Source organism: Erpetoichthys calabaricus, chromosome 2, assembly GCF_900747795.2.
Source record: "Erpetoichthys calabaricus chromosome 2, fErpCal1.3, whole genome shotgun sequence".
In the NCBI taxonomy this organism is placed as follows: domain Eukaryota; kingdom Metazoa; phylum Chordata; class Cladistia; order Polypteriformes; family Polypteridae; genus Erpetoichthys; species Erpetoichthys calabaricus.
In genome coordinates, this window is record NC_041395.2 from 297,262,485 (window position 1) to 297,289,746 (window position 27,262).

The window sequence follows — 27,262 nt, forward strand, 5'->3', positions numbered from 1 at the left end:
CTGAAATCTTCTGGGCCACTATTGACATACTGTTGGAGACTCTGAATTGTAAATTAATAAAAACTGATTGCCTCTGTTCAACACTAGTATCCTAAAATTCCAGTAGGTCTGTAGTCCTGTGTTGGTACCATTGGTTGTCTGGAACCGTCCGAAAGCCAGCCAATACCATCTGTTGTTACAGTCCACCAGCAATTCACTCAATTCCCTCCCTCATTCAAAGGCACAGGATAAACAAGTCACTCCAGCAGAATCCCATTAGGGTAGGCTTCATGAAATGATGATCTCTTAAATTCTGCAACATTGAAAGTGTTTATAATTGTTAAACGTTCTGAAGTAAAAAATGAGCTTAGAATAAATATTGGGCATGTATTTTCACACTGGAACCCATATTCAGAAAATGGGGTAGATAACAAATATCGCAAATACAAATAATTTACCAACATAGTTACAGTTTAAACAATTCATTACATACTATATATTCTGCAAATTTTATAACATTGAAAGTAATAAAGAAAAACTTGGTAGTGCTTTGTTATCTGACAAAAAGTGATTTAAGTTATTGTGTAATGCAAAGTGCTTTGACTGAACTGCTTGTAAGGAGCTCCTTGCCTCCTGAGCACCATGCCTCCTTGCAGCATTGTTAACACCTAACATAAAGTGTTTTCTTTCAGTTTGTATTTCTAATGACCTCTTTTTGTAGAATGTATCATTGGGCAAATATGCATATGAGGGCAACTTAGCAATTTTATTACTAAGGTGGTAAGAAGTCTCCTGAATAAGAAAAAGATAGCTTTCAAATCTGGAGACAAAGGCTCTATAGGCCATGTAGTAAGTGCTGAAGAAAAAGCTGAGCGAACGAACAGAAGCTTACAGAGCTAAAACAGAAAACAAACTCCTCAGAATAACATGAAGTATGTTTGGAATGGACTAGACATAATTACTTAAACGTAGAGAATTCAGGGTAAAGTTGATAGAAGGGAATGTGGACAAGATTAACACCCTGAACCATTTTTTAAATAAGTTTATCCCTCCTTCCACCTCCACCACCACCACCACCTTCTTCAAATGACTATTTTCCCCCACATAATCCCTGCTACACGAATAACTATTTCCACTTAAACTGGTATGGTCAGTGATGAGTCCACCTCTGAGTAACCCTGCTAACACAAGAATTCCTGAATTCTGCAAAAATATTTGTAATGCTGGAACACCTTAATTTTACTCGCACCTCCTCATCACTGCACTAATTGCACACTGATAGTGCCTTTGTTTTGTAAATGTGTTAATCTGGCATGGACAGGCAGTCTGTTATTCCATCCCTCTGGGTGCCTGACCATTGCTGGATGCTTGCGCTGCTTTCTCGGATATAGTGCCTAGGCAGATCACAGCCTCTTTCCATATGTCCATGAACTATGGCAGCCTTCAGAAACCATATCACGTCATCTGTTTTGACTTTAGTGTCTCTTTAGGCGACAGAAGATTTTGGTTTTAGAGGCATATTGTGCTATGTGCTATAGGGAGTCCTACTGGTAGTGGTAAAAGGAAGATTGACTCCACTAATTGAAAAGTAATGTAATTAGAACTCTTCTGTTAAAAAATAGGTTGTCTCAAACACCCATCCATCACAAATGGATAAAAGGATTACATGTAATTAGCTATTTTAAACCCCTTCATTAAATTGGTGATTTTAACTACTTTTATGCTTAGCGTGAAGGTATAAAAATCATACTTATTGTTAGGTTTCCTGAAAAACAAATAAGAGGCAGTCAAAAAGTATTAGGGTTGATTAAGTGAATTTGTGCTGTTAAAGCAGTTGGAGAAATTGATTAATTTTTAAGTCCTATTTTTTCATAACTGTGGTTTTTTTGCAGATGAAAGTGATTTTAAGGAATAAAACTTCAATAGAAGCATGGATAGAGGAAAAGGTAAATACAATTAGTATGGTTTGCCATGTTCAGATTTCTTCACAAGCATCAGTTATTCAATCATGATATTTAAGAAACCAGACTCACTCCTAAAAGAAAAATAGTTGCGTACTGTGAAATTGTGAAGTTTGCTAGTGATGCCAAAATACAGGAGTGGCCAAAAGTAGGCTTATAGTTGTTTGTATGGAAAAAGACATGCAGGTTATGATTATTGCAATAGCTTTGCTAAATTTATTAACTGAAAAGAATGTACAATAGCACAGTGCACTTAGATAACAATCTTGTAAGTGCATAAGTTGCTGGCCTTCATTATTTACACATTCTTATAGTCTACTTGATAATAATACTAAGACGAAGAAGATGACAAATAAGACAAATAATACAATAGTAAAAAATAAATAATAATATAAGAATAAACTCTGTGTTTTGCATACTTACAACTGTAAACCTACTTTTGCCCACCCCTGTATTTGTGCAGTAGGAAATATTATTGACAAATTTTCTATAGTTGTTTTAAAATTTGTTTTAAATAGTTTTTTTTCTTAATAAAACTTTATTTACAGGCCAAAGACAGAATACAATATTACCAAACTGGTGAAGAATTTATTTTCCCATATGACCTGAATAGTAAATGGGAGAATTTTAAGCAGGTATTCAGCTGGTCTGGAACTCCTGAGGGCGATGGAATTCATTGGCCTGTACGTGATAAATGTCATCAGCATACCCTAACGGTCAGTATATCATCTTTAGATCAGTAGGTGAGGGTCAAAATGTGAACTTACCTTTTATGTTTAAAATATGTGCAACCTTTATTTATATACTTATTAGAGACGGTATTTCAATGAGACTGTCTTAAGAGTTTTTCAGGAATCTATGGATTTATTTGGCCATAATGCATTGCTAGAAAACTTTGCAAACTTTATATACTGTATATATTATTTTTGATTTTGTTTGGGTATTGATGATATTGGTGGACCACTCAAATAATGGTACAGATTAGTAATTATGAAATGGTGAATAATTAAGGAAAAACTTTTACAGATAAGTTTGTAATTTCATTATGCCACTGTAATGGCCCACCATGTAGAAGCTGTAGAGAGGGCAAAGTTTAGTGGGTGTCTATGGGACAAATTTAGAAAGATAAGACTTTGACAGTACAGATAATTATTGGATATGGAAAATTATCTTTGCTGCTAGACATGGAGGCACTGCTTTTGTGGGCAATTTAAAAGTACTAGCTGTATGCAGTTGGACTTGCTGGCCATTATGTCTATAGAAAAGAAACCTCAGCATTCCACATTAACAATCTCAAAATACTTGACTGCTGATATGAGATTCGAGACCATGCTGAAGGTGGTACAACTAATGGTATATGGACTTGGCTGTGAATTGGGCACTGTTTAGGAAAATTGTGCTAGCATTTAAATGTGGTTTCAGAAAGTATTTAGACCCATTCATTTTCTGCACATTTTATTGTGTTGTAGATTTAATTTTAAATGGATAAATTTGCCATTTATGCCCATCAATCTACACTCAATAGCACATAATGACAAAGTGAAAATATGTTTTCAGAAAGATCTGCAAATGTATTCAAATCAAAATCTGTAATCATTATGTAATCAGAATATTGTGCCTCATGCTTCAGAGCATTATGAGCTGAGTGACATGAATGTCTGGCCAGTGTGAATGTTTAGATTGTCTAGTACAGGGGTCTCCAACCTTTTTTCCCCTGAGAGCTACTTTTACAAAATGGCAGAGAGCAACCCATGTTTTCTAACGTTTATTCTCATAGCTTATTTCAACCCAAATAAACTGAATACGCTTGTTTTGCCTGAACATTTACAAATGTTGGTGTCCACAACTCGCATTTTGCATTAAAACATCACAAAAAATATTTAGTTCACCTGCAAGTGCATTTTGTATGTCTGTATGCATTTTCTAGTGTATCTCACACTATTGAATTAAAACATAATTGCTGTCAAAACAAAACAATGCAATTCCAAATACACAGATATTACTTCATCATTTGTCATTTTGTTCCATGTCACTGTGTCACTTTATTCACATGTCTAGTTGAATGTGTGATGTGCTTTTTAGTTAGTCAGATGACTGGCACTGCATGGAGTCAACAAGAGAGGTGTATGGTGGAGGGTTGCCACTTAGGTTCACTCTTATGGAGTCATTTAAATGTTCATCTGTCAATCTTGTTCTGAACTTTGATTTCATGACATTCATGTCAGAATCACAGAGGTATGGAGACCCAAACAAAGCAGACATTTTCAGAGCTGCTTGGTGAAGATTCTTAGTTATCTGGCTCTACTAAGCTCCAGAAATGCTGATAATGCTGTTGAGACTTTAACTGCACATTATTTTGAAGGTTTACTAATCTATAATACATAAAATCCAATGTCTGTATGTCTGTGCGCTTTTCATGAGAGAACTACGTAACGGATTTAGATTGTTATTTTTGTATAATTTGCTTGAACATTCCAGTTGATTTTGCGACTTCTCTCATTTCGCTATGTATCATAGTTCGCGGTACCAATTTATTTTTATTTTTGCGCAAATCTGAGAAACACTCAGCGGGCCGAGGAGAGGGGCCTTCCTTACTCACTCGCCAGCTTCAAGGCATGTACCTTAACTCCGCTTAGCTACCAAACGAGAGAACAATTGAATTCAACTTTGTTTGATATTTAAAATAAAGTTTTACTTAGGTCTTGATGAGTTTGAGTCTGAATATTCTCTTAAGTGTATGCCACATTAAAAAGATAGATTGTAATTCAGATTGTGGATCATGATATGATTTTTTTGGAACGATTGCCCACCCCTAATTTGACTAATCAGGTTTTCAAATTTATGTACAATACATTAACCCTTTGGCGAGCTACTTGGAAAGGGGTTGTGAGCGACGTGTTGGAGACCCCTGGTCTATTACATTCAAAAGAACAAAGGCTTCACATTTATCCTCTTATCAGGCCTTGGTTTAGCGTCACCTTAAAAGGTGATACATTTTTTGATCATTTTGTAACTCATTCATTTCATTGTGTGAAGCAAGTTAAAACAGTTACAGATCTCACCTGACTGGTGTCATTGTCAGGCTCTTGAAGCATGCAACATTCATGTATTTTTATTTCTGAACTAATTCCACAATGGGGTAAGTATTAATAATAAATTTTGCCTTGACAGAGTAGTATGATTTTATCTTTATTATGTTAAACAATATGGGGTTTTAAATAACAGGTGAAATACATGCAATCTTGCACTGAAATTCATGCTGTATAGAGTCAAAACAGCAAACCCACAGTGAATTTTAAAATTTCATTATGACTTCTCCAGCGCCATGTGTGTCTTGTTAACATGAAATTAGCTACTGCCCCTTGCAAATTCTCTGGACATACTTGATTTTATATATATCTTGACATTTACAGATTCTACATGTAAATATAACTGAAAAAAATATTTTGAGGCCAGAGAAACCTTATATCACTGATTCTGGCTATATGTTTTGAGATAAAAAAATATTTGAAACAAAAATGCAGAATTTCTCATTATCCTCCCTTTCCAGGTTTAGCAGAAGTATATGAACATACTAAGTTTAATACTGACTAAAACCTAAACCTGGAACCCATGTTTTATAGTTGTATTACTAATCTGGGGGTCTTTTCTGCCCACTGCTATCAAGCAATTCAGTGCTTCCTGATGTACTGTAATGTTAAATCTATCTGTCTGTCTGTCTGTCATTTATGTTTGTGCTGCTGTATGCATTTGAATTTCCTTCATGAGATTAATAAAGTTAATCTAATGTAATAACAGTTTTTTCTATAACTATTTTAAGCAGATTTGTTTAAAAATTCTATATATCTGTGTTTATTTGTAAGTTAAATTTCTTGTATTTTATTTTTGTACATTTGTATTTATTACCAGATAAATTGATACCTTCAGCATGACATTTAGGCAGAAATTGCAAGTGAATCTATTTTGCGTCTTTATTTTATATTGCTCTTATATTATAATTCATTTAATGAAGCTTTTTGTGCAATTTATTTTTGTTGTCCAGTTTCATTCCCTCATCTGTAAATGTTTTAATCATTTGCAGTGTTTCCTTAATATTCTGTTTTTATCTTACAGATAGAACAGCTGAAGCAGAAAGCAGACAAGAGAGTCCGAAGTGTAAGTTCATTTTTAAGTATGTATGAACAGCAGAGGGCAGTAGAGGTATTGAAACTGTCAAAGCTTATAGGCTTGGGGGTTAGTATAATCTGCACATGAACAGCTTATGTATCTTTTATTTTGAGATCATTCATATATTATATACAGTTTGCTGACATTCTTCTTTTTTTTGTACTCCTTTGCATTTTCACGCTTTAAATATCGTCTCATTTTATCATACTTCCATGGTTTGTCTTCATGGGCATATTTACAAAGCATGCAGAATCGCACTTATATTTGAAAATATATTATTATTCAGATTCCTTTTTCCACCTCTTGCATACATGGAGCAACTTAAACATTTGCGCTGAATGAAGTTCTAGATGTGATTATACTACTTGCCATATGTTTTATACTGAATATACTGATGTGAAAGCCAGTGAAATGTGTTCTGTATAACCTAGTGCATAACAGATCTAAATTATCCTTAAAAGCTAGTACAATATTCTTTTCTTGATATACTTCACCAGTTATTTTCCTTTTTTTTTTAATGATGCCAAGAAATTAAGTTTCATCAGTCAAAAAGTGTCCCTGTCTTATCTAAGCATTTTTTGCATACTTCAGACACTGAGTTTTATAATGAGGTCCTTCTGACAGTTGTGACATACAGGTACAGGTGATTATTGTGTTAGCAGTGCTGTATTTTGGACCAGTGTTCCTCTACTCCAGTGTTAACTAAACATTTGTGCAGGTCCTTTGCACTGAAGCATGGGTTCTACTTTATATATCTGTGCAGTTTGCAAGCAGTTTTATCAGACATTTTACTGGGACTTCTGTATTGTCTTTATGGCCCTAGTAGAGGTGTGCTGTAAACTGAATACTGACAGTCAATTAAGAAAAGTCAGCTCAAAAGTATTCTGTTGATGAAATGTTTATATCCACACATTTGCCTGGAGAGAATGAATGTGTAATTGGCACCTTTTTGTGTACATGTTACTAAAATTTTGTAAATGTTATGTATACTGAACTCAATCTAATATACATATATAGTGAATTATTGAACTGAAATTCCCTCATATTAAGGTTTTTTTTGTGAAATTGTTGCAGCAAATTTGACTGCACTGTATGTGTTTAATAGTTTTTTAATTAGATCAAATATTTTAAAATATAACTGAAACATTGATATATTTGCTTGCAGCAGTGAAACATCCCACCCTAATTTCTTGGGGCTCATCTATTACTACTAATCTTGACAGTAAATTAGTATGAGCTGTTTCTATGGTAAACAAAAAAAAACTCTTTCCAAAATGAGACAGTGGATGTCAGGTACTTTATCAGTACTACTTACATTTTTAGAACAGTGAATCAAAACAAATTTATCTTTGAAAGTATGCACAGTTTTAAGACAGAAGCCAGAATTAATAAGAGATTACTAAAAATGAGTCAATAGTACTTGTCAGTTACAAAAACCGTTTAGTCCTTCATGTGAAATGAAGTAAGTTCATCCATCCCCTTTTTCTGTGGTAAACAACTTATGTTTGGAACATTTTTTCAGTGGTTATTGTCTGGTTGCTTACAAAACGGAAACAGCAAATCACATGATGGTTATCAACTTTAATAATGTCAGTAACAGCGCTTGGAGACATTTTTTTGTGGTATACTTTGGAGAAAACTGTGTCCCTAGGGATGAATGCTTGCCGTGGTGGAAATGCACATATGGTAGAATCTTGCAAAAATGCTTTGCTTTTTGCTTCCTTCCTAAAATAACATTGATAATTTGTTTTGCAATATGTATGTAACCTGGATGCAGATCAATACTCAATAACACATTTGGCTTGAAAAATCGATGTACCAGTGCCCTCCATAATGTTTGATTTAGCCATCTGCTCTACAGTTTAAAATTACAAATCAAACAATTCAAATGTGTATTAAATTGCACATTTCCAGACTTTAATTTAAGTGTATTAGCATACATTTCCATAGATGTAGAAATAACAACACTTTTTATTCATGGTCCCCTTATTTCATGGCACCATAATATTTAGGACATAGCAATAAAAGTTTCTTTATATTAAAGCAGTCATATTTAGTACTTGGGCAGCACGGTGGCGCAGTGGTAGCGCTGCTGCCTCGCAGTTAGGAGACACGGGTTCGCTTCCCGGGTCCTCCCTGCGTGGAGTTTGCATGTTCTCCCCGTGTCTGTGTTGGTTTCCTCCCACAGTCCAAAGACATGCAGGTTAAGTGGATTGGCGATTCTAAATTGTCCCACCAATTGTGCTTGGTGTGTGGGTGTGTTTGTGTGTGTCCTGCGGTGGGTTGGCACCCTGCCCGGGATTGGTTCCTGCTTTGTGCCCTGTGTTGGCTGGGATTGGCTCCAGCAGACCCCCATGACCCTGTGTTCGGATTCAGCGGGTTGGAAAATGGATGGATATTTAGTACTTTGTTACATATCCCTTGCATGCAATGACTGCTTGAAGTCTATAATTAACAGACCTCACCAGATGCTGAGTATTTTCTCTGGTGATGCTCTGCCAGGCCTCTAATGCATCCATCTTCAGGTTCTGCTTCTTTCAGGGGCTTGTCCCCTTAAATTTTCTCTTCAGCATATGGAAGGCAGGCTTAATTGGATTTAAATTGGATAATTGGATAAAAGTAGATAAAGAGAAACCAGTTAAACAAATGAGACAAAAATATTATACTTGGTAATTTACTTATTAAGGAAAATGATCGAATATTACATATTTGTAAGTGGCAAAAGTATGTGAACCTTTGCTTTCAGTATCTGGTGTGACCCCCCTTTGCAGCAATAACTGCAACTAAACGTTTCCGGTAACTGTTGATCATTCCTGTACACCGGCTTGGAGGAATTTTAGCCCATTCCTCCGTACAGAACAGCTTCATCTCTGGGATGTTGGTGGGTTTCCTCACAATAACTGCTCGCTTCAGGTCCTTCCACAACATTTCGATTGGATTAAGGTCAGGACTTTGACTTGGCCATTCCAAAACATTAACTTTATTCTTCTTTAACCATTCTTTGGTAGAATGACTTGTGTGCTTAGGGTCGTTGTCTTGCTGCATGACCCACCTTCTCTTGAGATTCAGTTCATGTACAGATGTCCTGACATTTTCCTTTAGAATTCTCTGATATAATTCAGAATTCATTGTTCCATCAATGAAGGCAAGCCGTCCTGGCCCAGATGCAGCAAAGCAGGCCCAAACCATGATACTACCACCACCATGTTTCACAGATGGGATAACGTTCTTATGCTGGAATGCAGTGTTTTCCTTTCTCCAAACGTAAATCTTTTCATTTAAACCAAAAAGTTCTATTTTAGTCTCATCCGTCCACAAAACATTCTTCCAATCTTTCTGCAGACGAGCAGCAATGTTTTTTTTGGAGAGCAGTGGCTTTCTCCTTGCAACCCTGCCATGCACACCTTGCTCTTGGAGTGATCTTTGTTGGTCGACCACTCCTGGGGGGTAACAATGGTCTTGAATTTCCTCCATTTGTACACAATCTGTCAGACTGTGGATTGGTGGAGTCCAAACTCTTTAGAAATGGTTTTGTAACCTTTTCCAGCCTGATGAGCATCAACAACTCTTTTTCTGAGGTCCTCAGAAATCTCCTTTGTTCGTGCCATGATACACTTCCACAAACATGTGTTGTGAAGAGCAGACTTTGATAGATCCCTGTTCTTTAAATAACACAGGGTGCCCACTCACACCTGATTGTCATCCCATTGATTGAAAACACCGGACTCGAATTTCACCTTCAAACTAACTGCTAATCCGAGAGGTTCACATACTTTTGCCACTCACAAATATGTAATATTCGATCATTTTCCTTAATAAATAAATGACCAAGTATAATATTTTTGTCTCATTTGTTTAACTGGTTTCTCTTTATCTACTTTTAGGACTTAAGTGAAAATCTGATGATGTTTTAGGTCATATTTATGCAGAAATTATAAAGGGTTCACAAACTTTCAAGCACCACTGTACATCATGAATGAGGAGAAGCGTGCCAGTAGCTGTGGCAGCCATGCATGCCCAAACCATAACATGCCCTCTGCTATGTTTAACAGAAAAGGAGGTATGCTTTTGATCTTGGGCAGTTCCTGTTCATCTCCACACTTTGCTCCTGCTATCACTCTGATACAGGTTCATCTTTGTCTCGTCTGTCCACAAGACCTTTTTCCAGAATTCTGTAGGGTCTTTTAAATTCTTTTTTGCAAACTTTAATCTGGCCATCCTGTTCAGCCTCTGCTCCTGGTAAAGCAGTAATCAAATTTTTTTTAATTTTATTTGTATTTTTATGTTTTTTTCTGCTGCAGATCCAGTACAGAGTAATAGAAGACTACAATGGTGCCTACTGTCCATTAAATAAAGGCTTGAAAACATTCTTTACAACACCCTGCACTGAAGAACCTAGAATCAAATTACGCAAAGGAGAGACAATATTTGCTACGAGGGGTCTAAAGTAAGTTTTTAAAATAGATTTTTTTTTTAATATCCTAGCTGTGAATGTCTTTGATTATATTGTTTAACAATGTACTAGTAATTAACATTTTTTCCATTATGGATTCTTTAGTTGTAATGTGCAGAGTTTCACAGTTAATAAGGGACTGGCTGATTGCCAGTTTTATTAACGATGATTTGCTCACCATGTGTATTTCTATTTTGCCATCTTACTAAGGGAAAACAAGCAATTAAAATGTCATATGTCTGCCTGTAGTTGCTTGACTTGGCATTTCATTCGTCAACCTGCTGAACAACACTAGTAAATTACAAAGTTCTCAAACAGCAAAACCCTAAAAGCACTGCCTTTTTTTCATCTTTCATCTTAGCCAGTTATTTTTACAGAAACAACAGTTTGATGAAAATAGTCAGAAATCAAAGAAATACACAAGCGAGATGAAAAGAGTAAGTGAATTAAATAACTTTCAACAAGTGAGAATGAGAATTCTGCGGTTCAGTTAAATACACTGTCAAATTATATTTCTTTGCAGATGTGGCCCCGACTGAAATATACAACACCGTGCCATAGCACGGTTAGTTTCACAACTAAGATCTTTAGCTCTGATAGTTACTGTTTTTGTTTAGCTTAACTATATAATAAAGTGACAACATCATTAAAATATGTACAATAAATCCATGTCCACCAAATTTCTGGTGTGCTATCCGTACAAAGTATCTCATGGCAGTTGAATATGCTGCAAACCTAACACAGTCTTAAAACGTTTCCTACAGTCAGTAAATAATAGTCGCTGTTTTTAGCATATTTCACCCAACACCATTTTCCATTTGTGTTTGTTAGCAGTCTTACAAAGTATGATAATAAAGAAGTCATGCTATGAGGCACAAGTGCAGCAAAGTTGGTTGCCTGAGAGTAATCTTTCAGAAGGGTGTACTCTCCAAAAACATTCCAGAGAGACCATTAAAAGAGTGAGAGTGTATCAGAATACCTTATGGCACTGCTAGTATAGTAAATAGAGCCTGAATTGGCTACCAAGCCAAAACATTTGGCCAAGTGAGAGTGGACCCCAGCAGTACTTCTTGCTGGTGGAATCCATCCCTGGGTAGATTTTAGAAAGATTTGTACACATTTATTTTCTGTTATTCTGTTTGTAGCACATGTGTTACATAAAGAGAGGCTTTCCAATTTTTATAAGTGATTGTGAACTTAAGTTCTTCTTTAATGAAGAAAATATCATGTCATACTTTCCTTGAGTGTATTACTTGGTAGGCGTTGAAATTTTGAGTTCTTCATATTATTCTACACAACAGAACGTGTTTTTCTTTGCAGATTTGACCCAGTAGTTTCTAACATTACAAAGCCCGTATATAACAGTAATTGTCATGAAGTGTCAGGCATACCTTATTTCTACCTTATTATTTATTGATACTGTTAATATCTTTTAATTTTGAAAATGACCTATTATAATTTCAGTGAAGACATGCGGTAAATATATGTTTTCTACCTAACTATAGTAGACTAGTATTGGACATACTTTACAGAAATACACTGCATGTGTCAGTTGTAATTTTACATTATCTTTCTTAATGGAATATGTGGTGTTGTGATATATACCTATGTTAAAAGCATAAAGTTGCAGTTTATTTTCTAAAGCAAAACTTTATTTTGCTCACAGTAACACATTTAAATTGAACATGAACACTAATATTTCAACTGGACAACATTAGGTAAAGGATTATGTTTTTGAAAAATATTTTTCTTTGCTTTGTTTTTGCATTTGTGGCAAGTTGTACAGTTTTTTTTTGTTTTTTTTTGTCCTTTTAAATAGTGCAGCACTGGCACCTCTTTCTTTTGCTTTCCTTGGCCTTAGGCAGAGCTACAGATGTAGGTGTAATTGTCAGCAATGTCAGTAATAACATATTTTGAGTGAGTTTTAAAATAGTTTTTTATGTGTAATGATAGTTTGTGGATAATGGTATAAACAGTGGAGCACACAAAGAAAATGAAATGCTAGAATCTCTTTCCAAAGTATGCCATGCTGGAAGCTGAGAAATGAATAATTCACTCCAGAATCCTGTTGCCCACATATGTGGTGTCAGTCAGAGCTGAGCAGTGGATATAGAATATACATCTTCTGTCAGAGCTGGATGCCTGTGATTGCCTGAGTGCATCAATATTACTGGATATTTCTGTGGATTACGGAGGATGTTCACAGGAGTGACAGTACTCTCCTAGTGTGGTACAAACTCATGCCAGGGATGTGCTTGTGCTGCAAGTAGATGCTTTTGGGCTTGCCAGTGGTTATATTTTTGTTGCTGCCACATGTACAGTAAATGCAAGTAAACGTGTTGGTCTGACATCTGCCTCACATCTTCCTGTCTTGTGCCCAGCCTGCCCATACTTGAACTATTTAATGTATGATTTATTAATTTGAGTAACTGTGTTGTCAACTGTGTGCGTGTGTGTGTGTATGTTTTTCTCCTGATGTTTGCCTGTTTGGTTATTTTTATTCAGAATGTTTTTCTCTTCAATATTATGCTCTTTTCTGTTTCAAGTTTCATTGTATGTACTGTATGTAAGCTCAAGTAATTTAATATAAATTAGTAGAAAGTGACTAATAGCATAAACCTAGCTCTGAGGCACAGTCACCACCAGTCAGGGTAATTATTTGCTAGAACTGTTCTATCAATAACAAATTAGCTAGAATTTGTATCATTTATTGTAATTTATGTCATTGTCAGTTATCCTTCCCTATGATGTGACTGTTCTGTTTTTAAAAGATCTATTTTTTTATACGTTATCTTGGGTTTACAGTTTGGAGGAAAAATCAAAAGTATGATGTCCTATTACTCTCAGAAAACACTGAAACAAATTAATTACTTGGACTCAGCACATTGCTTTTCTTTTGGTGTTGGCAACAGTGATGTTGCATTTTCATGTTATAATTGGATCCAGTTTACAGGAAAACTGTTCTTTAATGTTGAGCCTATTGAGGTGAAAATTGCCTGGTGACAGGCTCCATTCCTCTGATCATGCGCATTGGATGAAAGAAAATGAACGGTCAATTGTATGGATGAAATCCGTCAGTAAAGAGCGTAACCCATGGAAACATAATCTTGGTGTTTTGTAAATAACAAAGTTGATGTTTTATAGTACAATTTTTAAGGAGTAATCAAAAGCATTAAACCTCTGCTTAAAATATTGTTTGGCAGTCACAAATGTGTTTGAAATACTTACAGACACAATTTAAATCTTTCATATGATAGTATTAGTTTTGAATACTGAAATTGGCTGTGTGGATTCCACTATTACTGATAGTGAGCTGGCTACTGAAAATAAAATAAAAATAAAAATCGTATAGGTCAGGTTAGTTACCAAGTTAAACTGATCCCATATGACTAAGAGTTTATGAGTATTCACGCATGTGTGCCCTGTGATGGTCTGGAGTTGGTTCCTATCTTGCAGCTCATGCTACCAGATTACCGGCTTCCAACATTTCCTAAACTTGATAAACAGTTTAAAAAATAGATGGTTCAGTAGTTTGAATTTGCAGGCTGATTGTTTGAGCCACAGTAACAGGTCAGATAGGCGTAATAGCAAATGAAATAGGGTTTTATTATAAGCTGGGAAGCTTTATGCAAAACATATTCATGACCTGAGTGGCCAAGTGTATTTTAACATTCAGTTAAATGCTATTCAGTAGGCTGGCCTGGTAGGAATACATCTGTTTCATTTGTAGCCTATGTGTATTCTTGCTTGTTTTTCTACAATAAACGTAACTTCTTATGACCATGCAGTTAATGAGAATGCAGAAGAAAATTTACGTCTGATTGTACAGTATTTCCATTTATATGAAGTATTTATTTGCATTAATATTTGAATAGGGTGGCAAGGTGGTAGTGCTGCTGCCGCCTCACAGTAAGGAGACTTGGGTTCACTTCCCGGGTCCTCCCTGTGTGGAGTTTGCATATTCTCCCCGTGTCTGCGTGGGTTTCCTCTCACAGTCCAAAGACATGCAGGTTAGGTGCATTGGCGATCCTAAATTGACCCTAGTGTGTGATTGGTGTGTGTGTGTCCTGCGGTGGGTTGGCCTGCCCGATGATTTGTTCCTGCCTTGTGCCCTGTGCTGGCTGGGATTGGCTCCAGCGGACCCCCGTGACCCTGTGTTTGGATATAGCGGGTTGGACAATGACTGACTGACTGACTAATATTTGAATACATTTTTTCTTTTCTACTTTACAAAACAGGAGATGGATGTATGGTGATAAAGTGTTAGATGAAGAGCAAATTAAAGGTATTTATTTAAATTTATGTTCATCTTTATTAATTAAAAAAAAAAATCTACATTTGTTTATAAATTCTTAACTTGAGCCAGTTAGTTCTAATGGCTCATCTATGAACTAGCCTCCTGTACTTTGCTGTAAGTGTGGTTAAGGCTGGTTGAATTTGCGACGCTTTTACTAAAGAATGCATGCTGATGTAGCATTAGATGTAATGAGGAATTTGTGACAACTTAATATTACATCAGAGAGTACTCTATTAGAGAATGGCAACATACTGTAAGTGAATGCCATCTTTTCCCCTTCTTTTATATAATACTATGGTTATCTCATTGTGATGAAGATGAAAAATATCACACTTTGTAAAGCAGATGAATGCATACAAAGTATTTTTTAAAGGATATGTTTGGTATTTGAAATTGGTTATTTTTTTCAAAATCAAGTTATATATTCATTTGCCTTGGAAGTCTCCCCAGAAGATTACAAAGGCAAAACATACAAAATATATCTCCTTTGAAAAGACAAAGGTTCTGATTTCTGAAAACATTCCTTCCACATTCATGAGATAAATTTATGACATTGAAACAGTTTGTGTAAGGCTTTTTTTTTTATTGTTTATAAATAATGCTTCACTTAAAAGAGCACGTTTTCAAGGTAAACAAATGTATGCGACAACTGTGAAAAAATAACATTTCAAAATGCTAAACTTCTCCTAAATGTAAAATGATGTGTTTTCATGTTTGGGAAGTTGTATTCATAAAGAATAATCCACATGTGTTATGTTTATTAATTTTTAGCACTGCATTGTTCCGTTTGTGACTCGGACATATCCTGATGACATTTTGCATCTATTTTTTTTACCTTCTGTGGTTGTATTTTAATTAGTGGTCAGTCCAGTTGAATTAAATTGATGCTAATTGTGTATAAAATAAGAAATATAATCTTTGAGTGTAGTGTGTCCTAGTTTTTTCTTGTCTAAGGGCATATTGTATTCAGCTTGGGTAAAACGGTCCTTCTCAGGTGAGAGAGAATATGCTTTTAACTGTTAAGTTAGGTCACTTTGTTATTATTTGATAATAAATATATTCATAGAATGTCTAATTGTTGTCTGTGTAATTAGGTCAGCGGTGGCTGAACTACCTAAGAGCTTAACTTAAGTACTCTAAGTCTTCTGTTAGCCTTTATTATTGAGAGTATTTTTACTTTTTATTTCGTGCCGTACCGTCTTATTTCACCTTTATTTTCCCTTGAATTCTATTTATACAAGAATCTTGTTTTCTTTAATTTTGCTCTCTTGAGTTGTACCCAGTAGTGGTGATAGTTTATTTTGTATTTTATAACTTAAAAAAAACCTCTGCATTTCACTGCTTTTGAGATGAGAGGCCAACGTACATCTTAGTAACATGATTCTCATTTGCAGTTCATATTTCAGTTGTGTCAGTCCTCCTTTATATGCTAAAGGCTTTACATCAGGTTTTCCCAACCTCGGTCGTGGGGGCCCACTGTGGCTGCAGGTTTTTGTTCCAACCAGATTCCTAATCAGTGATAACACGTGATAGCACTGATCTCATTTAATTAGCTGGTATTATTTTTCTTTTATTCCACATTCAGAAAAGCAAAGCAGCATGATTTTTACATTTACAAGACATTTAGAAATATTTCTGCTTTTGCTATAGATTTAAATATTAACTCTCTTTTGTTGATTTCATTATATTTTTCCCTTTCTCTGTGCAGTTTTTCCCCTTCGCTGTATCTAGTAATGACAATTAAAAATGAACAGAGCAGACACGCTGGCAAACAACACGGAATAATCAAAGGCGGCAACTACTTTAGCATCAGACCCACTAATCAGTAAATAATGGAATAATTAAACAATTAGAACACCTAGAAAAGTAGAATGAAAATTAAGATGAAAATATTGTTAAAAAGAAAAAAATACATTATTCCCATAAAATGTGTGTATAGGTGTATATATATATATATATATAAATAAAAATATATTGGTTTTTTTTTACCAAACTTAGTTTTCTAATTTCTATATTGTTCCCAAAACACAGAACTTGGGAAATAACACATCACTTAATTAGCCCAGGAGTCCGATTAAAAACAGAAGCTGGTTGAAGCAAAAATCTGCAGCCACAGTAGGCCTCAGGACCGAGGTTGGGAAACACTTCTTTACATCCAAAAATAACAAAACATGCTGCTATATATCAGTTCTCGGTGTTCTCTTTCATAAACTTACAAATAGAATCTTAACAAGTTTATATTTTGTTTTTTTCAGCTGGGGTTCGTATTAGAGGATGGTTCCCAAGAAGATGTGTTGAAAAATGCCTTTATGACAAAGCCAGTGATTTGCTAGCAAATGAAGAAAAAAAGGACAGATAGAAAAGCAGTCTCAAATTTTTTGTTTTTGTTTTGTTTTTTTAAACATCAGGGCACATTTTGCAAGGAAACATGCAAGTGTTATTTTAAATATAATAATTCCATATTTAAGTTTCTTTCCTCTTTGATTTTTTTAAATTATGCAATTTCCTGCTTTTTGTAAAGCAGTGACTTATCATGCAGTTAAAGTCAAAGGGCACCCTGTGACTTTTACATTTCCTCTTTCTGCTGTAGAATTCTATAAGGAGTTTGAATATTCTTGTTCAGATGTGCAGGATTTCACAAATAATTTTGTAACTATGATTCAGTCTGTAACCACCTTACACTGGCCTACACTAGTAAAGAATTGCACCTTGTAAAAAGTAATGTGTAATATCGTGTTTGAAAAGAAAAGGGTTGGGTGGGGTGAAAATTCTTAAACCTTTTTGGACCAATAATTATCGAATGATACCATAATAAAACAATTTTGACTTTATAGTGTTCCTTAATTTGGGGTAAAAACTACTGTAAAAGTCACAGTGTTCTTTCTTAACTTTAAGTGTACCCTTTGTACTATGTGAATGCATTCTTACATTTTGTAGCTCTTTATCTTAAGCCTTATGAATCAAAAATAAATTATATGGCACGTGACAGACAATTGTCTTTTTTTTATTTATGATTTATATAGTAATTGGTACAAAAAGTTTATATAGTTCATCTTAAAACAATTCACAGTGTACTGAAAACATGAAGAAACTTCAAACTTTTCCACAGTAGAGTATACAACTTTTGAAGATGGGTGGATTTTGAGGATTTCAGTGAAGACCTGCATAAAGGCTGTCAATTTGAAGTTTGAAGAATTTGGACAGCTCTGCTCTCTTCGCTTTTAGAGTTGGTGTCAAAAGTCCATTTTCAATGGTGAATTGCTCTGGATGAATATACAAGTCCTTAACCTTGAAAGTAAAGAATTGTACATTGATTAATCAACATTTATAAACCACAAGATTTTTTTTTATAAGAAGGATTATCTTGGTTGGTATGGTCAGAATTTGGTGTCAGCCTCATGAAAACATGGATCTATCCTGCCTTCTCTCAACGTTTCAGGCTGGTGGTAGTGGTGTAATGGTGTGTGGGATATTTGCTACAGCGTACTTGAGTGTTGTTGCTGACCAGATCCACCTCTTTATGCCACAGTGTACCATCTTCTGATGGCTGGCTACATCTAGCAGGATAACACATCATGTCAGAAAACTCAAATCATCTCAAACTAGTTTCTTGAACATGACAATGAGTTCACTGTACTCAAATGTCCACAGTCACCAGATCTCAGTTTAATAGAGAACCTTTGGAATGTGGTGGAATGGAAGAATTGCATCATGGATGTACAGCCGACAAATCTGCAGCAACTGCATGATACTCTCATGTCAATATAGACCAAAATCCCAGAGGAATGTTTCCAACATCTTTTTGAATCTATGCCAAGAATCACAGCAGTTTTGAAGGCAAAAGGGGGTCCAACCCAGTACTAGCATGGTGTGCCTAATAAAGTGGCCTTTGAATGTACAATTAGGTCCAGAAGTATTTGGACAGTGACACAATTTTCATAATTTTGGCTCTATACATTGCCACGATGGATTTGAAATGAAGAAATAATTACGATTGGAGTGTAGGCTTTCAGCATTTAGGAATAGCAGCCATTTTTATACATGGTTCCCCCCATTTTCAGGGGCTCAAAGGTATTTGGACAATTGACTGACAAGCTGTTCCATAGCCAGGTGGCAGCAGTTCCCTCATTATTTCATTAACGTGCGTACGCACAAAAAATCCAGATGCATAAATCTGTGCATTCACCAACTTCCACGTTCTTCTACTCCATAAATCCCGGTCAGCATGAAAAGTAACGCACGTACATGCACCTGCTGCCACTCCCCAAACTCCTCCCAGAATTATGCCTCTTTGAATATGCAAATCAATATAAATAGCCCTTAAGCTCAGCATTCTGTGAAAAGGTAATGGCAAAAGCACGGGGGAAAATAGAAGAATTTCGGTGAATACCAAGTGGAGGCAAGGAAAAATGTACTATTTGTTGGTTTAAACAGTGGAATAATCAACAAAAGGAAGTTGATCGAGTGACATAGAGTGTCAGAAAAACTCGAAAGCTCAAGTTCACAAAGTTGCACAGTGCATGAAATAAAAAAGAAGTTGTCAGATATCAAAGTCGCCGTGAAAAGGCGAGTCGTAGCCCACCATCTGAGTGTCATATGAAAGCTTAGGGTACAGAGAAAAGAAAAAAAAAATAGGGACACAGTGAGAAAAAAGCTCAATGTCAATTTTAATCTCAAAATTTTCACTTTAATCAAGTATTTTATTTTGTCATTGAAGTAGAACGTCATAAATTTCATCTTAAAATCGTTTAATTTACTAGTTTCTTAAATACCATCGTAACTAAAGCAGCACGTTAAATGCTTTGTTTTCTATGTGTTCTTCTATGTGCTCCATGTATGTGAATCACTATGTGCTTCTTAAACCGGCTTTCTCTTCCTCCAACAGGACATAGAATCCATTACATTCGTGATATTACAGCTCTCTGAATAATTAAAATACTGAGATGTATACTTTATCATTTTCATGATGATAGGAGTTAAAACATGTTATTAAGCATGGGAACACAGTGGCGCAGTGAAAGTGACGAGCTGGCGCCCTGTCCAAATATTGTTTCTGCCTCACACAAGATGCTTGCTGCGCTGTGCGGGACCTTCGATGAAATAATTTATTGCAGCAGTACTGTCTCTTTCAAATGTACTAACCCCCAATTCCTGTCCTTCCTTTTCTTTCTCCAAATACCCAATCTCCACACAATCAGCTCTGTAATAGACGTTAAGCCATCTGTAAGCTAAGAACGCCAATTCTTCAAAACTTTTAAGGAACATTAAAATATCTTCATAGTACATGTTTAATTATTCTATCCATCTATCCTTTCAGTGTCGTGCCAGCCCCAGCAAGCATACAGCGCGAGGCAGGAACAATCCCTGAACTAGCTAGCGCTGCAACACCGTGTCCTCACATGTTATTATTATTAACAATATAGATTATACAGATAAAATGTTAACATCATTTAAATAACGTAATAAACATATTTTGCTGCATTTCTTATTAAAATATCGTCATATGTAAATACGCGCTTTATAAAGTGGTACAGGTTGTGCAATATTATAACTGTATTGCAAGTTTACAGTGAGGTAATTGTACTAATAAGTTCAAAGAGTTCTACAAGGAGCACTTGATGGACTGATTGAGTGTGTTTACAGTTCTTGGGATGAAACTGTTTCTGAACCGCGAGGTCCGTACAGGAAAGGCTCTGAAGTGTTTGTCGCATGAGATCAGTTCAAATAGCGAATGGCTGAGGCAGCGTGTGCTTGATGCTGTATACTGATAATTCTCTTTCTGATCAACTGCTGTAGAGCTGTGATTCCACACTCAGATACAATGATATAAATACTCCGAGTGGTGCAGTGAGAGTAATATGGAAAAAGATGATCCGCTGTGGCAACACATAACGGGAGCAGCTGACAGAAGAAGAAGAAGGTGCAGTGAGAGTAACAACGCTAAAGAAGCTATGGTATTTGGAATAGTTTGGCCATTCCGTGGACCATTATATTGTTACAGGTTAATTACAATCAGATGCCTTAAACTAATAAACAATATGCGGTTAATTTCAGTGTATATGATAAAGCCACGTCAGGGATGTGGATCTAAAAAAGAAAGGGAAACCACACTGGAACAAAAGCACTGCTTTGACGCTGAGTGCCGCCAGTTTGCAAAAACGAGCAGAGAACTTGTGTACGCCAGTGTTTGAACTACCGTGAAAATGTGTGTGGCCTTACGGCAAGTTTAGGTTTTATACATTGTGATTTGAGCATGTTAAAGGGACTACACAACATTTTTGTGCATTCGCACCATTTATACATGAGGCCCCAGGAGTGGTCACATCAACCATTTGTTATATTCTTAAAAAGAAGGAATGCACTGATTAACTCAGTAACAAAGAAGGCCTGGACAATCATGGAAGACAACTATGCTAGATGATCGCAGAATTCTTTTCTTGGTGAAGAAAAAACAATTCACGACATGTAGCCAAACCCAGAACACTCTCCAGGTTGTAGGCCTATCACTGCCAAAGCCTACAATCGAGAAGACTTCATGATAGTAAAGACAGAGCGTTTACCACAAGATGCAAACCACTGGTAATCTTCAAGCATAGGAAGAACACCTTAGACTTTGCCAGAAAGTATTTAAAAAAAACAGTCCAGTTTGGGAACAGTTTTCTTTGGTCAAAGTAATATGGAGAAGAGAAGGAATGGCTCATGATTTGATGAATACCATATCATCTGTGAAACATGGTGGAGACAGTGTTATGGCATGATCATGCAAAGCTGTGAATGGAAGTCAGTCACTAGTTTATTGATGATATGACAGCTGGCAGAAGTAGCAGGAGGATTTTTTACAGCGCTATACTATCTGCTCAGATTCAGACAAATGCTGCAAAACAGATAGGAAGACATTTCACAGTACAGATGGACAATGAGCCAAAGCATGACAGTAAACCAAGTACCTGTCAACGCAAAGTAGTGGAATATTCTTCAAAGTCAATCAACTGACCTCAACCCAATTAGACATGCATTTCACTTACTGAAGGCAAAACCCAGCAGCACTTAGAGATGGCCATGAGTTCCAGACTTCAGGCAGTCAATGATCGTAAAGGATTTTCAACCAAATATTGAAAATTATTATTTTGATTATATTCATGATTAATATTAATTTTTCCAAGTTCTGTTGAGCCCCTGAAAATGGGGGACCATATTTAAAAATGGCTGTCTTTTCTTAATGGCGCATACAATGTTTTTGTTAAATGCCTTACATTAAAACTGCCAAGTCTACACTTTAGTTACATGATTGCTTTATTTGAAATCCATTGTGGTGGCACACAGAGCCAAAATTATGAAAATTGTATCACTGTCCAAATACTTATGGACCAGACTGCAATTGTCAATCATGAGCATAACAGCAACTGCAACAATGTAGAAGGTGTAGATTTAAAAACATGTGATCCAGTGTTCCAGTACTGATTTCTGCACCTGGACATTGTCCAATTACCAAAGTCTTTGTGTGTGAGTGAGTGGGCCCTGCGATGGACTGGATCCTTGGCTGGGGCCTTTTACATGCATGGCACCCAGAGCTTCTGAGGTGTGCGTCAGCCTCACTTTGATCCTGAATTGGTTTAAGGTGATTTGAGAATGAGACACATTAAAGGAAGCTACTGGTTGGTTTTGAAATTTCTATTCAGGTTTTATCACAAATCTATAGGGTTTTAACTTTTATTCCTTACTTGTTCAAATGTTTTTAAACCTGCTGCTTTCCCCAGCTTGAGCATATCTTCAAGTATTGCTTTCTTAATTTCCTAAGAAACAAATAATAGTTTTTTTATTTTATTTTTTCAGTACACTTTGGAAAAAGAATAACGTTTTGTCAAAGATAAACTTACTGCATTCTTGCAGAGCTCTTCGAAACTTCCTTGAATTCCTAGTTTGGCTGCAAAATCAGGGAGCGTTTCTGGATCAGGTACCACAATGCCTATCAGGCAGGACTGTAACAGAAAAACACAGGTTTTGAATGCTGGGATGAGATTTGCCATAAGTAGGAAGTAGCAGTGTAACTTCATTGTCACCTGAATCGATACATAATCTGGAAAATAAATGCAGAATTTACAGGTCAATTAAAATTACATTTAGTTTGAGAAATGTTATTACAGTATATGCTATTTATGAAAGTGCAGTAAATGGAAATAATTTAAAAGTGCTGAAAACTAAGTTTTAACATTAAGCTGTATGTCATAGTCTGCAAAAAAAAAATTCAAACATGAGCGTCAATAGGCTTTGTGCCCTAGGAACCAAGTTACCCAAACTATTCTATAACATTTCTGTATTTATTTACCTCTCTGATACCGATCTTTCTGATCAAAAAATTAGGTCATTACGATAGCAATTTACGTGAAGAATTCCTAATTAATTGCAGAGTTACGGTATTTGACGGTTCCTATAGCGTACCCTTTTTCTCTTGCACAATTTAGCTCAAAAATTAATCAGCACATCAACATCTCATAACAGGCTAAAGTTTCCAGTTTGGTATTTTTCCATCCAGCCATTTTTAGCTCCAGACAGTTCTCAACAAACTGTGACAGACAAACACCCATCATCGAGATATTGATGTTTTCGGTATCAGGGGACCCTAAAACGTCGAGATCCGTTGAAAACCAGAAATCAAAATTTTTGGCTAATCTAAAGCGTTCACTCCTATCCATTGACGATAGGTTATGGTGGAGGAGAGCACAAAGCAAAAAAGTGACTCCGTTATTCTGTTACCAGTAAATGTTAACAGATTTACAAAGTAATTCACCAAATTCAAATAGAAAAATTGTCTTACATTACAATGGCTATTTCAAATTTGAAGCATTTCCTCTTTAAAACAGTGGTTCTCAAAGGCAATCACAGCGCACTAGGGAGCCGCAGTAAACTTCCATGGGAGCCACAAGATGACTGAAAGTAATTATAAAATAGCAGCAAAATTCTTCAACCACTTAAAATCAAGCTGCAGTAGGGATGTTGGACTTAGGGTCCAGGGGCCAAATCTGGCTCTGGGATCTTTTTAATGTGGCTCACTCCATTAATATTCAAGACATGTTACATAGAGGCTACAGTGACAGTTAGTCTTTCCAAAGAGCCGATTTAAAGTGTGCTTCATCTATAGATTGTATACTGTAGGACGCTTGCATATTATAATCTGTATGGTTAGCCAATAAAAGGCATCATTTTGCTTGACTTCCCATTGCATCCATTATGGCTAACACATTACAACACCCTACTACTGACTTTTAGAGAGAAGACACAGTTGCATTTCGTGGAAATGCAAAGGCTAACCACTAGTGTAAGTAATTTAGTTATGAAGAAATGTTTACAGAGACTAATTCTGCATTTTAAAAATTATTTTGTTTTTTTTTATTTTCTGAAGTGCTTAGTCTTTTTAAGCCTAAAATAAAAAGTAGTAGCAAAATAAGTACCGAGCGGCTTTTGTTATCAAGAACGTTTATGGTGACAAATTATTTATTTTGGTAATTATTGCTTATTATTTATCCCTAAAAAATGCCTTCTCGTTTTATATTTTGATGAGTAAAAATAACCTTTATTTAATAAAAACATAGCAGCCATTTTTAAATGGACTTCATTTTGTATTATGCTGTAAAAAACATAGGCAATGTACCATTAATGGAATTAATCAGAAAATATGCTTTTTTTTAATAGGTGCAAGTATAATACTGTATCAAAAATACAAGAGGGTAAATACTGTATCATGGCTTGTGTAGGCGTCCTTCATGTATTCTCTTGGTACAATGGAGGGACCTTGGAGGGAAGGTTGAGCATGAACATGGTGAACAAGATAAATTCCTAAATATAAAACTACATATTACACTAAAAAGTTTACCTGCAAACTTTCCCCATGTACAAAGACCTGAGCAACAGGACCACTCCTTATGTAGACATTTTCAATTTTTTCTGGGGCAATGTACTCTCCTTGCGCTAGCTTGAAGATATTCTTTTTCCTGTCAATGATTTTGAGTGTTCCGCTCTGACAGAAAAGAAACAGAATAAGCCAGGAGTCACATTAAATGAGTAGTTTATGTTACCACCTCGCTGAATTCTGTTGTCATCTTAAAGTGCATGTTCCATGTTTCTTTAATGTGTTACCACAGACTTGAAATTCATGTCTACAGGGTGTGGATTACTTTATATTGTACTTGCAAGTATACTTTAAAGAGTATTCCAAGAGTTTGAAGCAGTAATACCTAAGGCAAAAATGTATACTTATAAACTTTTATATACTGTATATGTATATATATGAATATATATTCATTGCATTGCAGTCCAAACCTGAATTGTATGGGTGGTTACCTACCAGGTAATGCCTGTGGTTGGTCTGCCCTCGGCAAACATCCGCCATGGTGCCCTCTTCAGTTGCGAGAAGCAGATCATGGAATGTTGCATAGTTTACTGTCAAATAATGCAAAGAGTATGCGACACGCGTTTAAACGAACCACACGCCGTGGCGCAGCATAAAGGGGCTTCATCCCTGACACTGACGTCCGAGGTTCGATCCCCGAGATGGGAGCAGTAGAGTGTGTACGCCTGATGAGCCCAAATGAGGGTGAAACACATGTCGCATACTCTTTGCATTATTTGACAGTAAACTATGCAAAATATATATATATATATATATATATATATATATATATATATATATATATATATATATATATATATATATATAATATATATATATATATATATATATATATATGTATATATATATATATATATATATATATGTATATATATATATATATATATATATATATATATATATATATATATATACACACACTTATATTAATACTTATTTTCAGTATGCTTGCCTCCCACCATTTAGGAGTAGGCCTAAATCTGCTCTGCCATTATAGCTCTTCCTGTTATCCTACTGCTCATTTTTATAAGTCTGCAACTCAATACACTTTTGCTTATACAGTTAGGTTCTTTTTATAATAAAATACAACATATTTAATTTTGCATGTACAGTAGGCAACGACATATCATTAATTTTAGAATTAATTTGAAAAATAGGTGGTAGTAATAAAATTGTAGAGTACCCTTCCACACTATTTACACTAAAATGCATTTTCCAGTGTAACCACAAGAGGGTGCCAGAGAGCCCCAAACCACAGACACAGTAAAGCACCACACATTGATAGAATAAAATAAAGGATTTTTATTGCTTTTCTGAAGCGCCGCTCCAACTCTCCTTCAAATAACACGCCACAAATGCAATTATAAATACAGTAAACCAATGAATCTTTCTCCCTTCCATCCTCTGGATGAGTGTTGCCCACTTCCTCCCGACTCTGACTCCCTATGGGAGTGGGCTCCTTCTAAGGCGAACCCTGGAGTACTTCCAGTGATGTTAAGTGGCCAGTTGGAAGCCCTACTGGGTTACAAGAAAGCCAGGGAGATCCTCCTCCGGCAGAGCCCTCTATTGTCCCCCCAGGAACCCTACAGGGCTGCACTTCCAGATTTCAACTCCCATGCAGCCCTGCGGGTATCCAGACTGGGACCCTACATGAGGGACACTGCCACCTAGAATGATGGGGGATGAATTGCTCCCCTGCTGGTTCCTGACATCTTTGGGAATACCAAACAGGATGGGAATCATAAGGCGTCCTGGCCCGGTACTGCCCCCACTTATTCCATCCTTCCATTATGGCATCCTGGCTGGGTAAGGAATTTGCGTCCATCCTGGGCGGGATGCCCACTCATCCTCTGAGGCATCTACAACAGGTTGTATGAATGACTGAAATTTTAAATGACGATTTCTCATCTGTTTTCTTGTCATGAAGGAAATCTTGTGTGTTTTCCTTATTCAATATTACATTTGCTTTTTGTACATTTTCTAATTTTAATGCTGTTCCTCTGATACTGAATTGTAATCTTCTTGCTATGTAAAGCTGCTGTAGCCTGACTGTACGTTATATTCACCTTGGTTTATACAATGAAGATTATATGATAAACAAAGAGTGAACATTTTTCAGTTTTATAAGGTAATGAATGTTCTCATTTACATAAAGCAAAGGTGATCTCAAGTCCTTGCTTTTGGGCCTTTTCCTGTCACAGCCTTTGTTGTTAAAATAAATTATTAAAGATAATTTACAGGCTATGACAAGCTTTCCTTGTTAATACAAGTCAAGTCTTGTATTTGTTTGTTGGTTCATTGCACCTGTAAATTAATAACACATTTTTATTTCCTAGGTAATAAGTTCCAAAGGGAAACACTGCCCAAATGAAATCTCTTTGATCAAGTCGGTGACCTGCAGGTGGTATCTTCTGATTCATGTGGTTGGATAGTAAGGTACGATAAAAGCCCAATATACGATTGTGGTGAAGCATTTACAGTAGTTTTAGGCAGTAATG

The 27,262-nt window shown here is 35.9% G+C and overlaps 2 protein-coding genes across 5 annotated transcripts in view; one reads left to right on the plus strand and one right to left on the minus strand.

The window, feature by feature from the left end:
- Positions 1–17,850, plus strand: part of zdhhc6 (zinc finger DHHC-type palmitoyltransferase 6) — a 129,369-nt gene extending 111,519 nt beyond the window's left edge. For all 4 annotated transcript variants that reach the window (XM_051922183.1, XM_051922181.1, XM_051922184.1 and 1 more), the window contains exons 6-11: positions 1,872–1,925; positions 2,489–2,656; positions 6,054–6,095; positions 10,409–10,554; positions 14,799–14,845; positions 17,113–17,850. In XM_051922183.1, coding sequence (XP_051778143.1) covers positions 1,872–1,925; positions 2,489–2,656; positions 6,054–6,095; positions 10,409–10,554; positions 14,799–14,845; positions 17,113–17,216 — 561 coding nt within the window. In that variant the 3' untranslated portion in view covers positions 17,217–17,850. The remainder of the gene's footprint in view (positions 1–1,871; positions 1,926–2,488; positions 2,657–6,053; positions 6,096–10,408; positions 10,555–14,798; positions 14,846–17,112) is intronic.
- acsl5 (acyl-CoA synthetase long chain family member 5) overlaps positions 17,841–27,262 on the minus strand; it is a 94,536-nt gene continuing 85,114 nt past the window's right edge. Inside the window, exons 18-21 of the mRNA XM_051922175.1 lie at positions 24,729–24,872; positions 22,735–22,836; positions 22,579–22,650; positions 17,841–18,145 (exon numbers count right to left, since the gene is read on the minus strand). Of these exons, the coding sequence (XP_051778135.1) occupies positions 18,008–18,145; positions 22,579–22,650; positions 22,735–22,836; positions 24,729–24,872 (456 nt within the window). The 3' untranslated portion in view covers positions 17,841–18,007. The remainder of the gene's footprint in view (positions 18,146–22,578; positions 22,651–22,734; positions 22,837–24,728; positions 24,873–27,262) is intronic.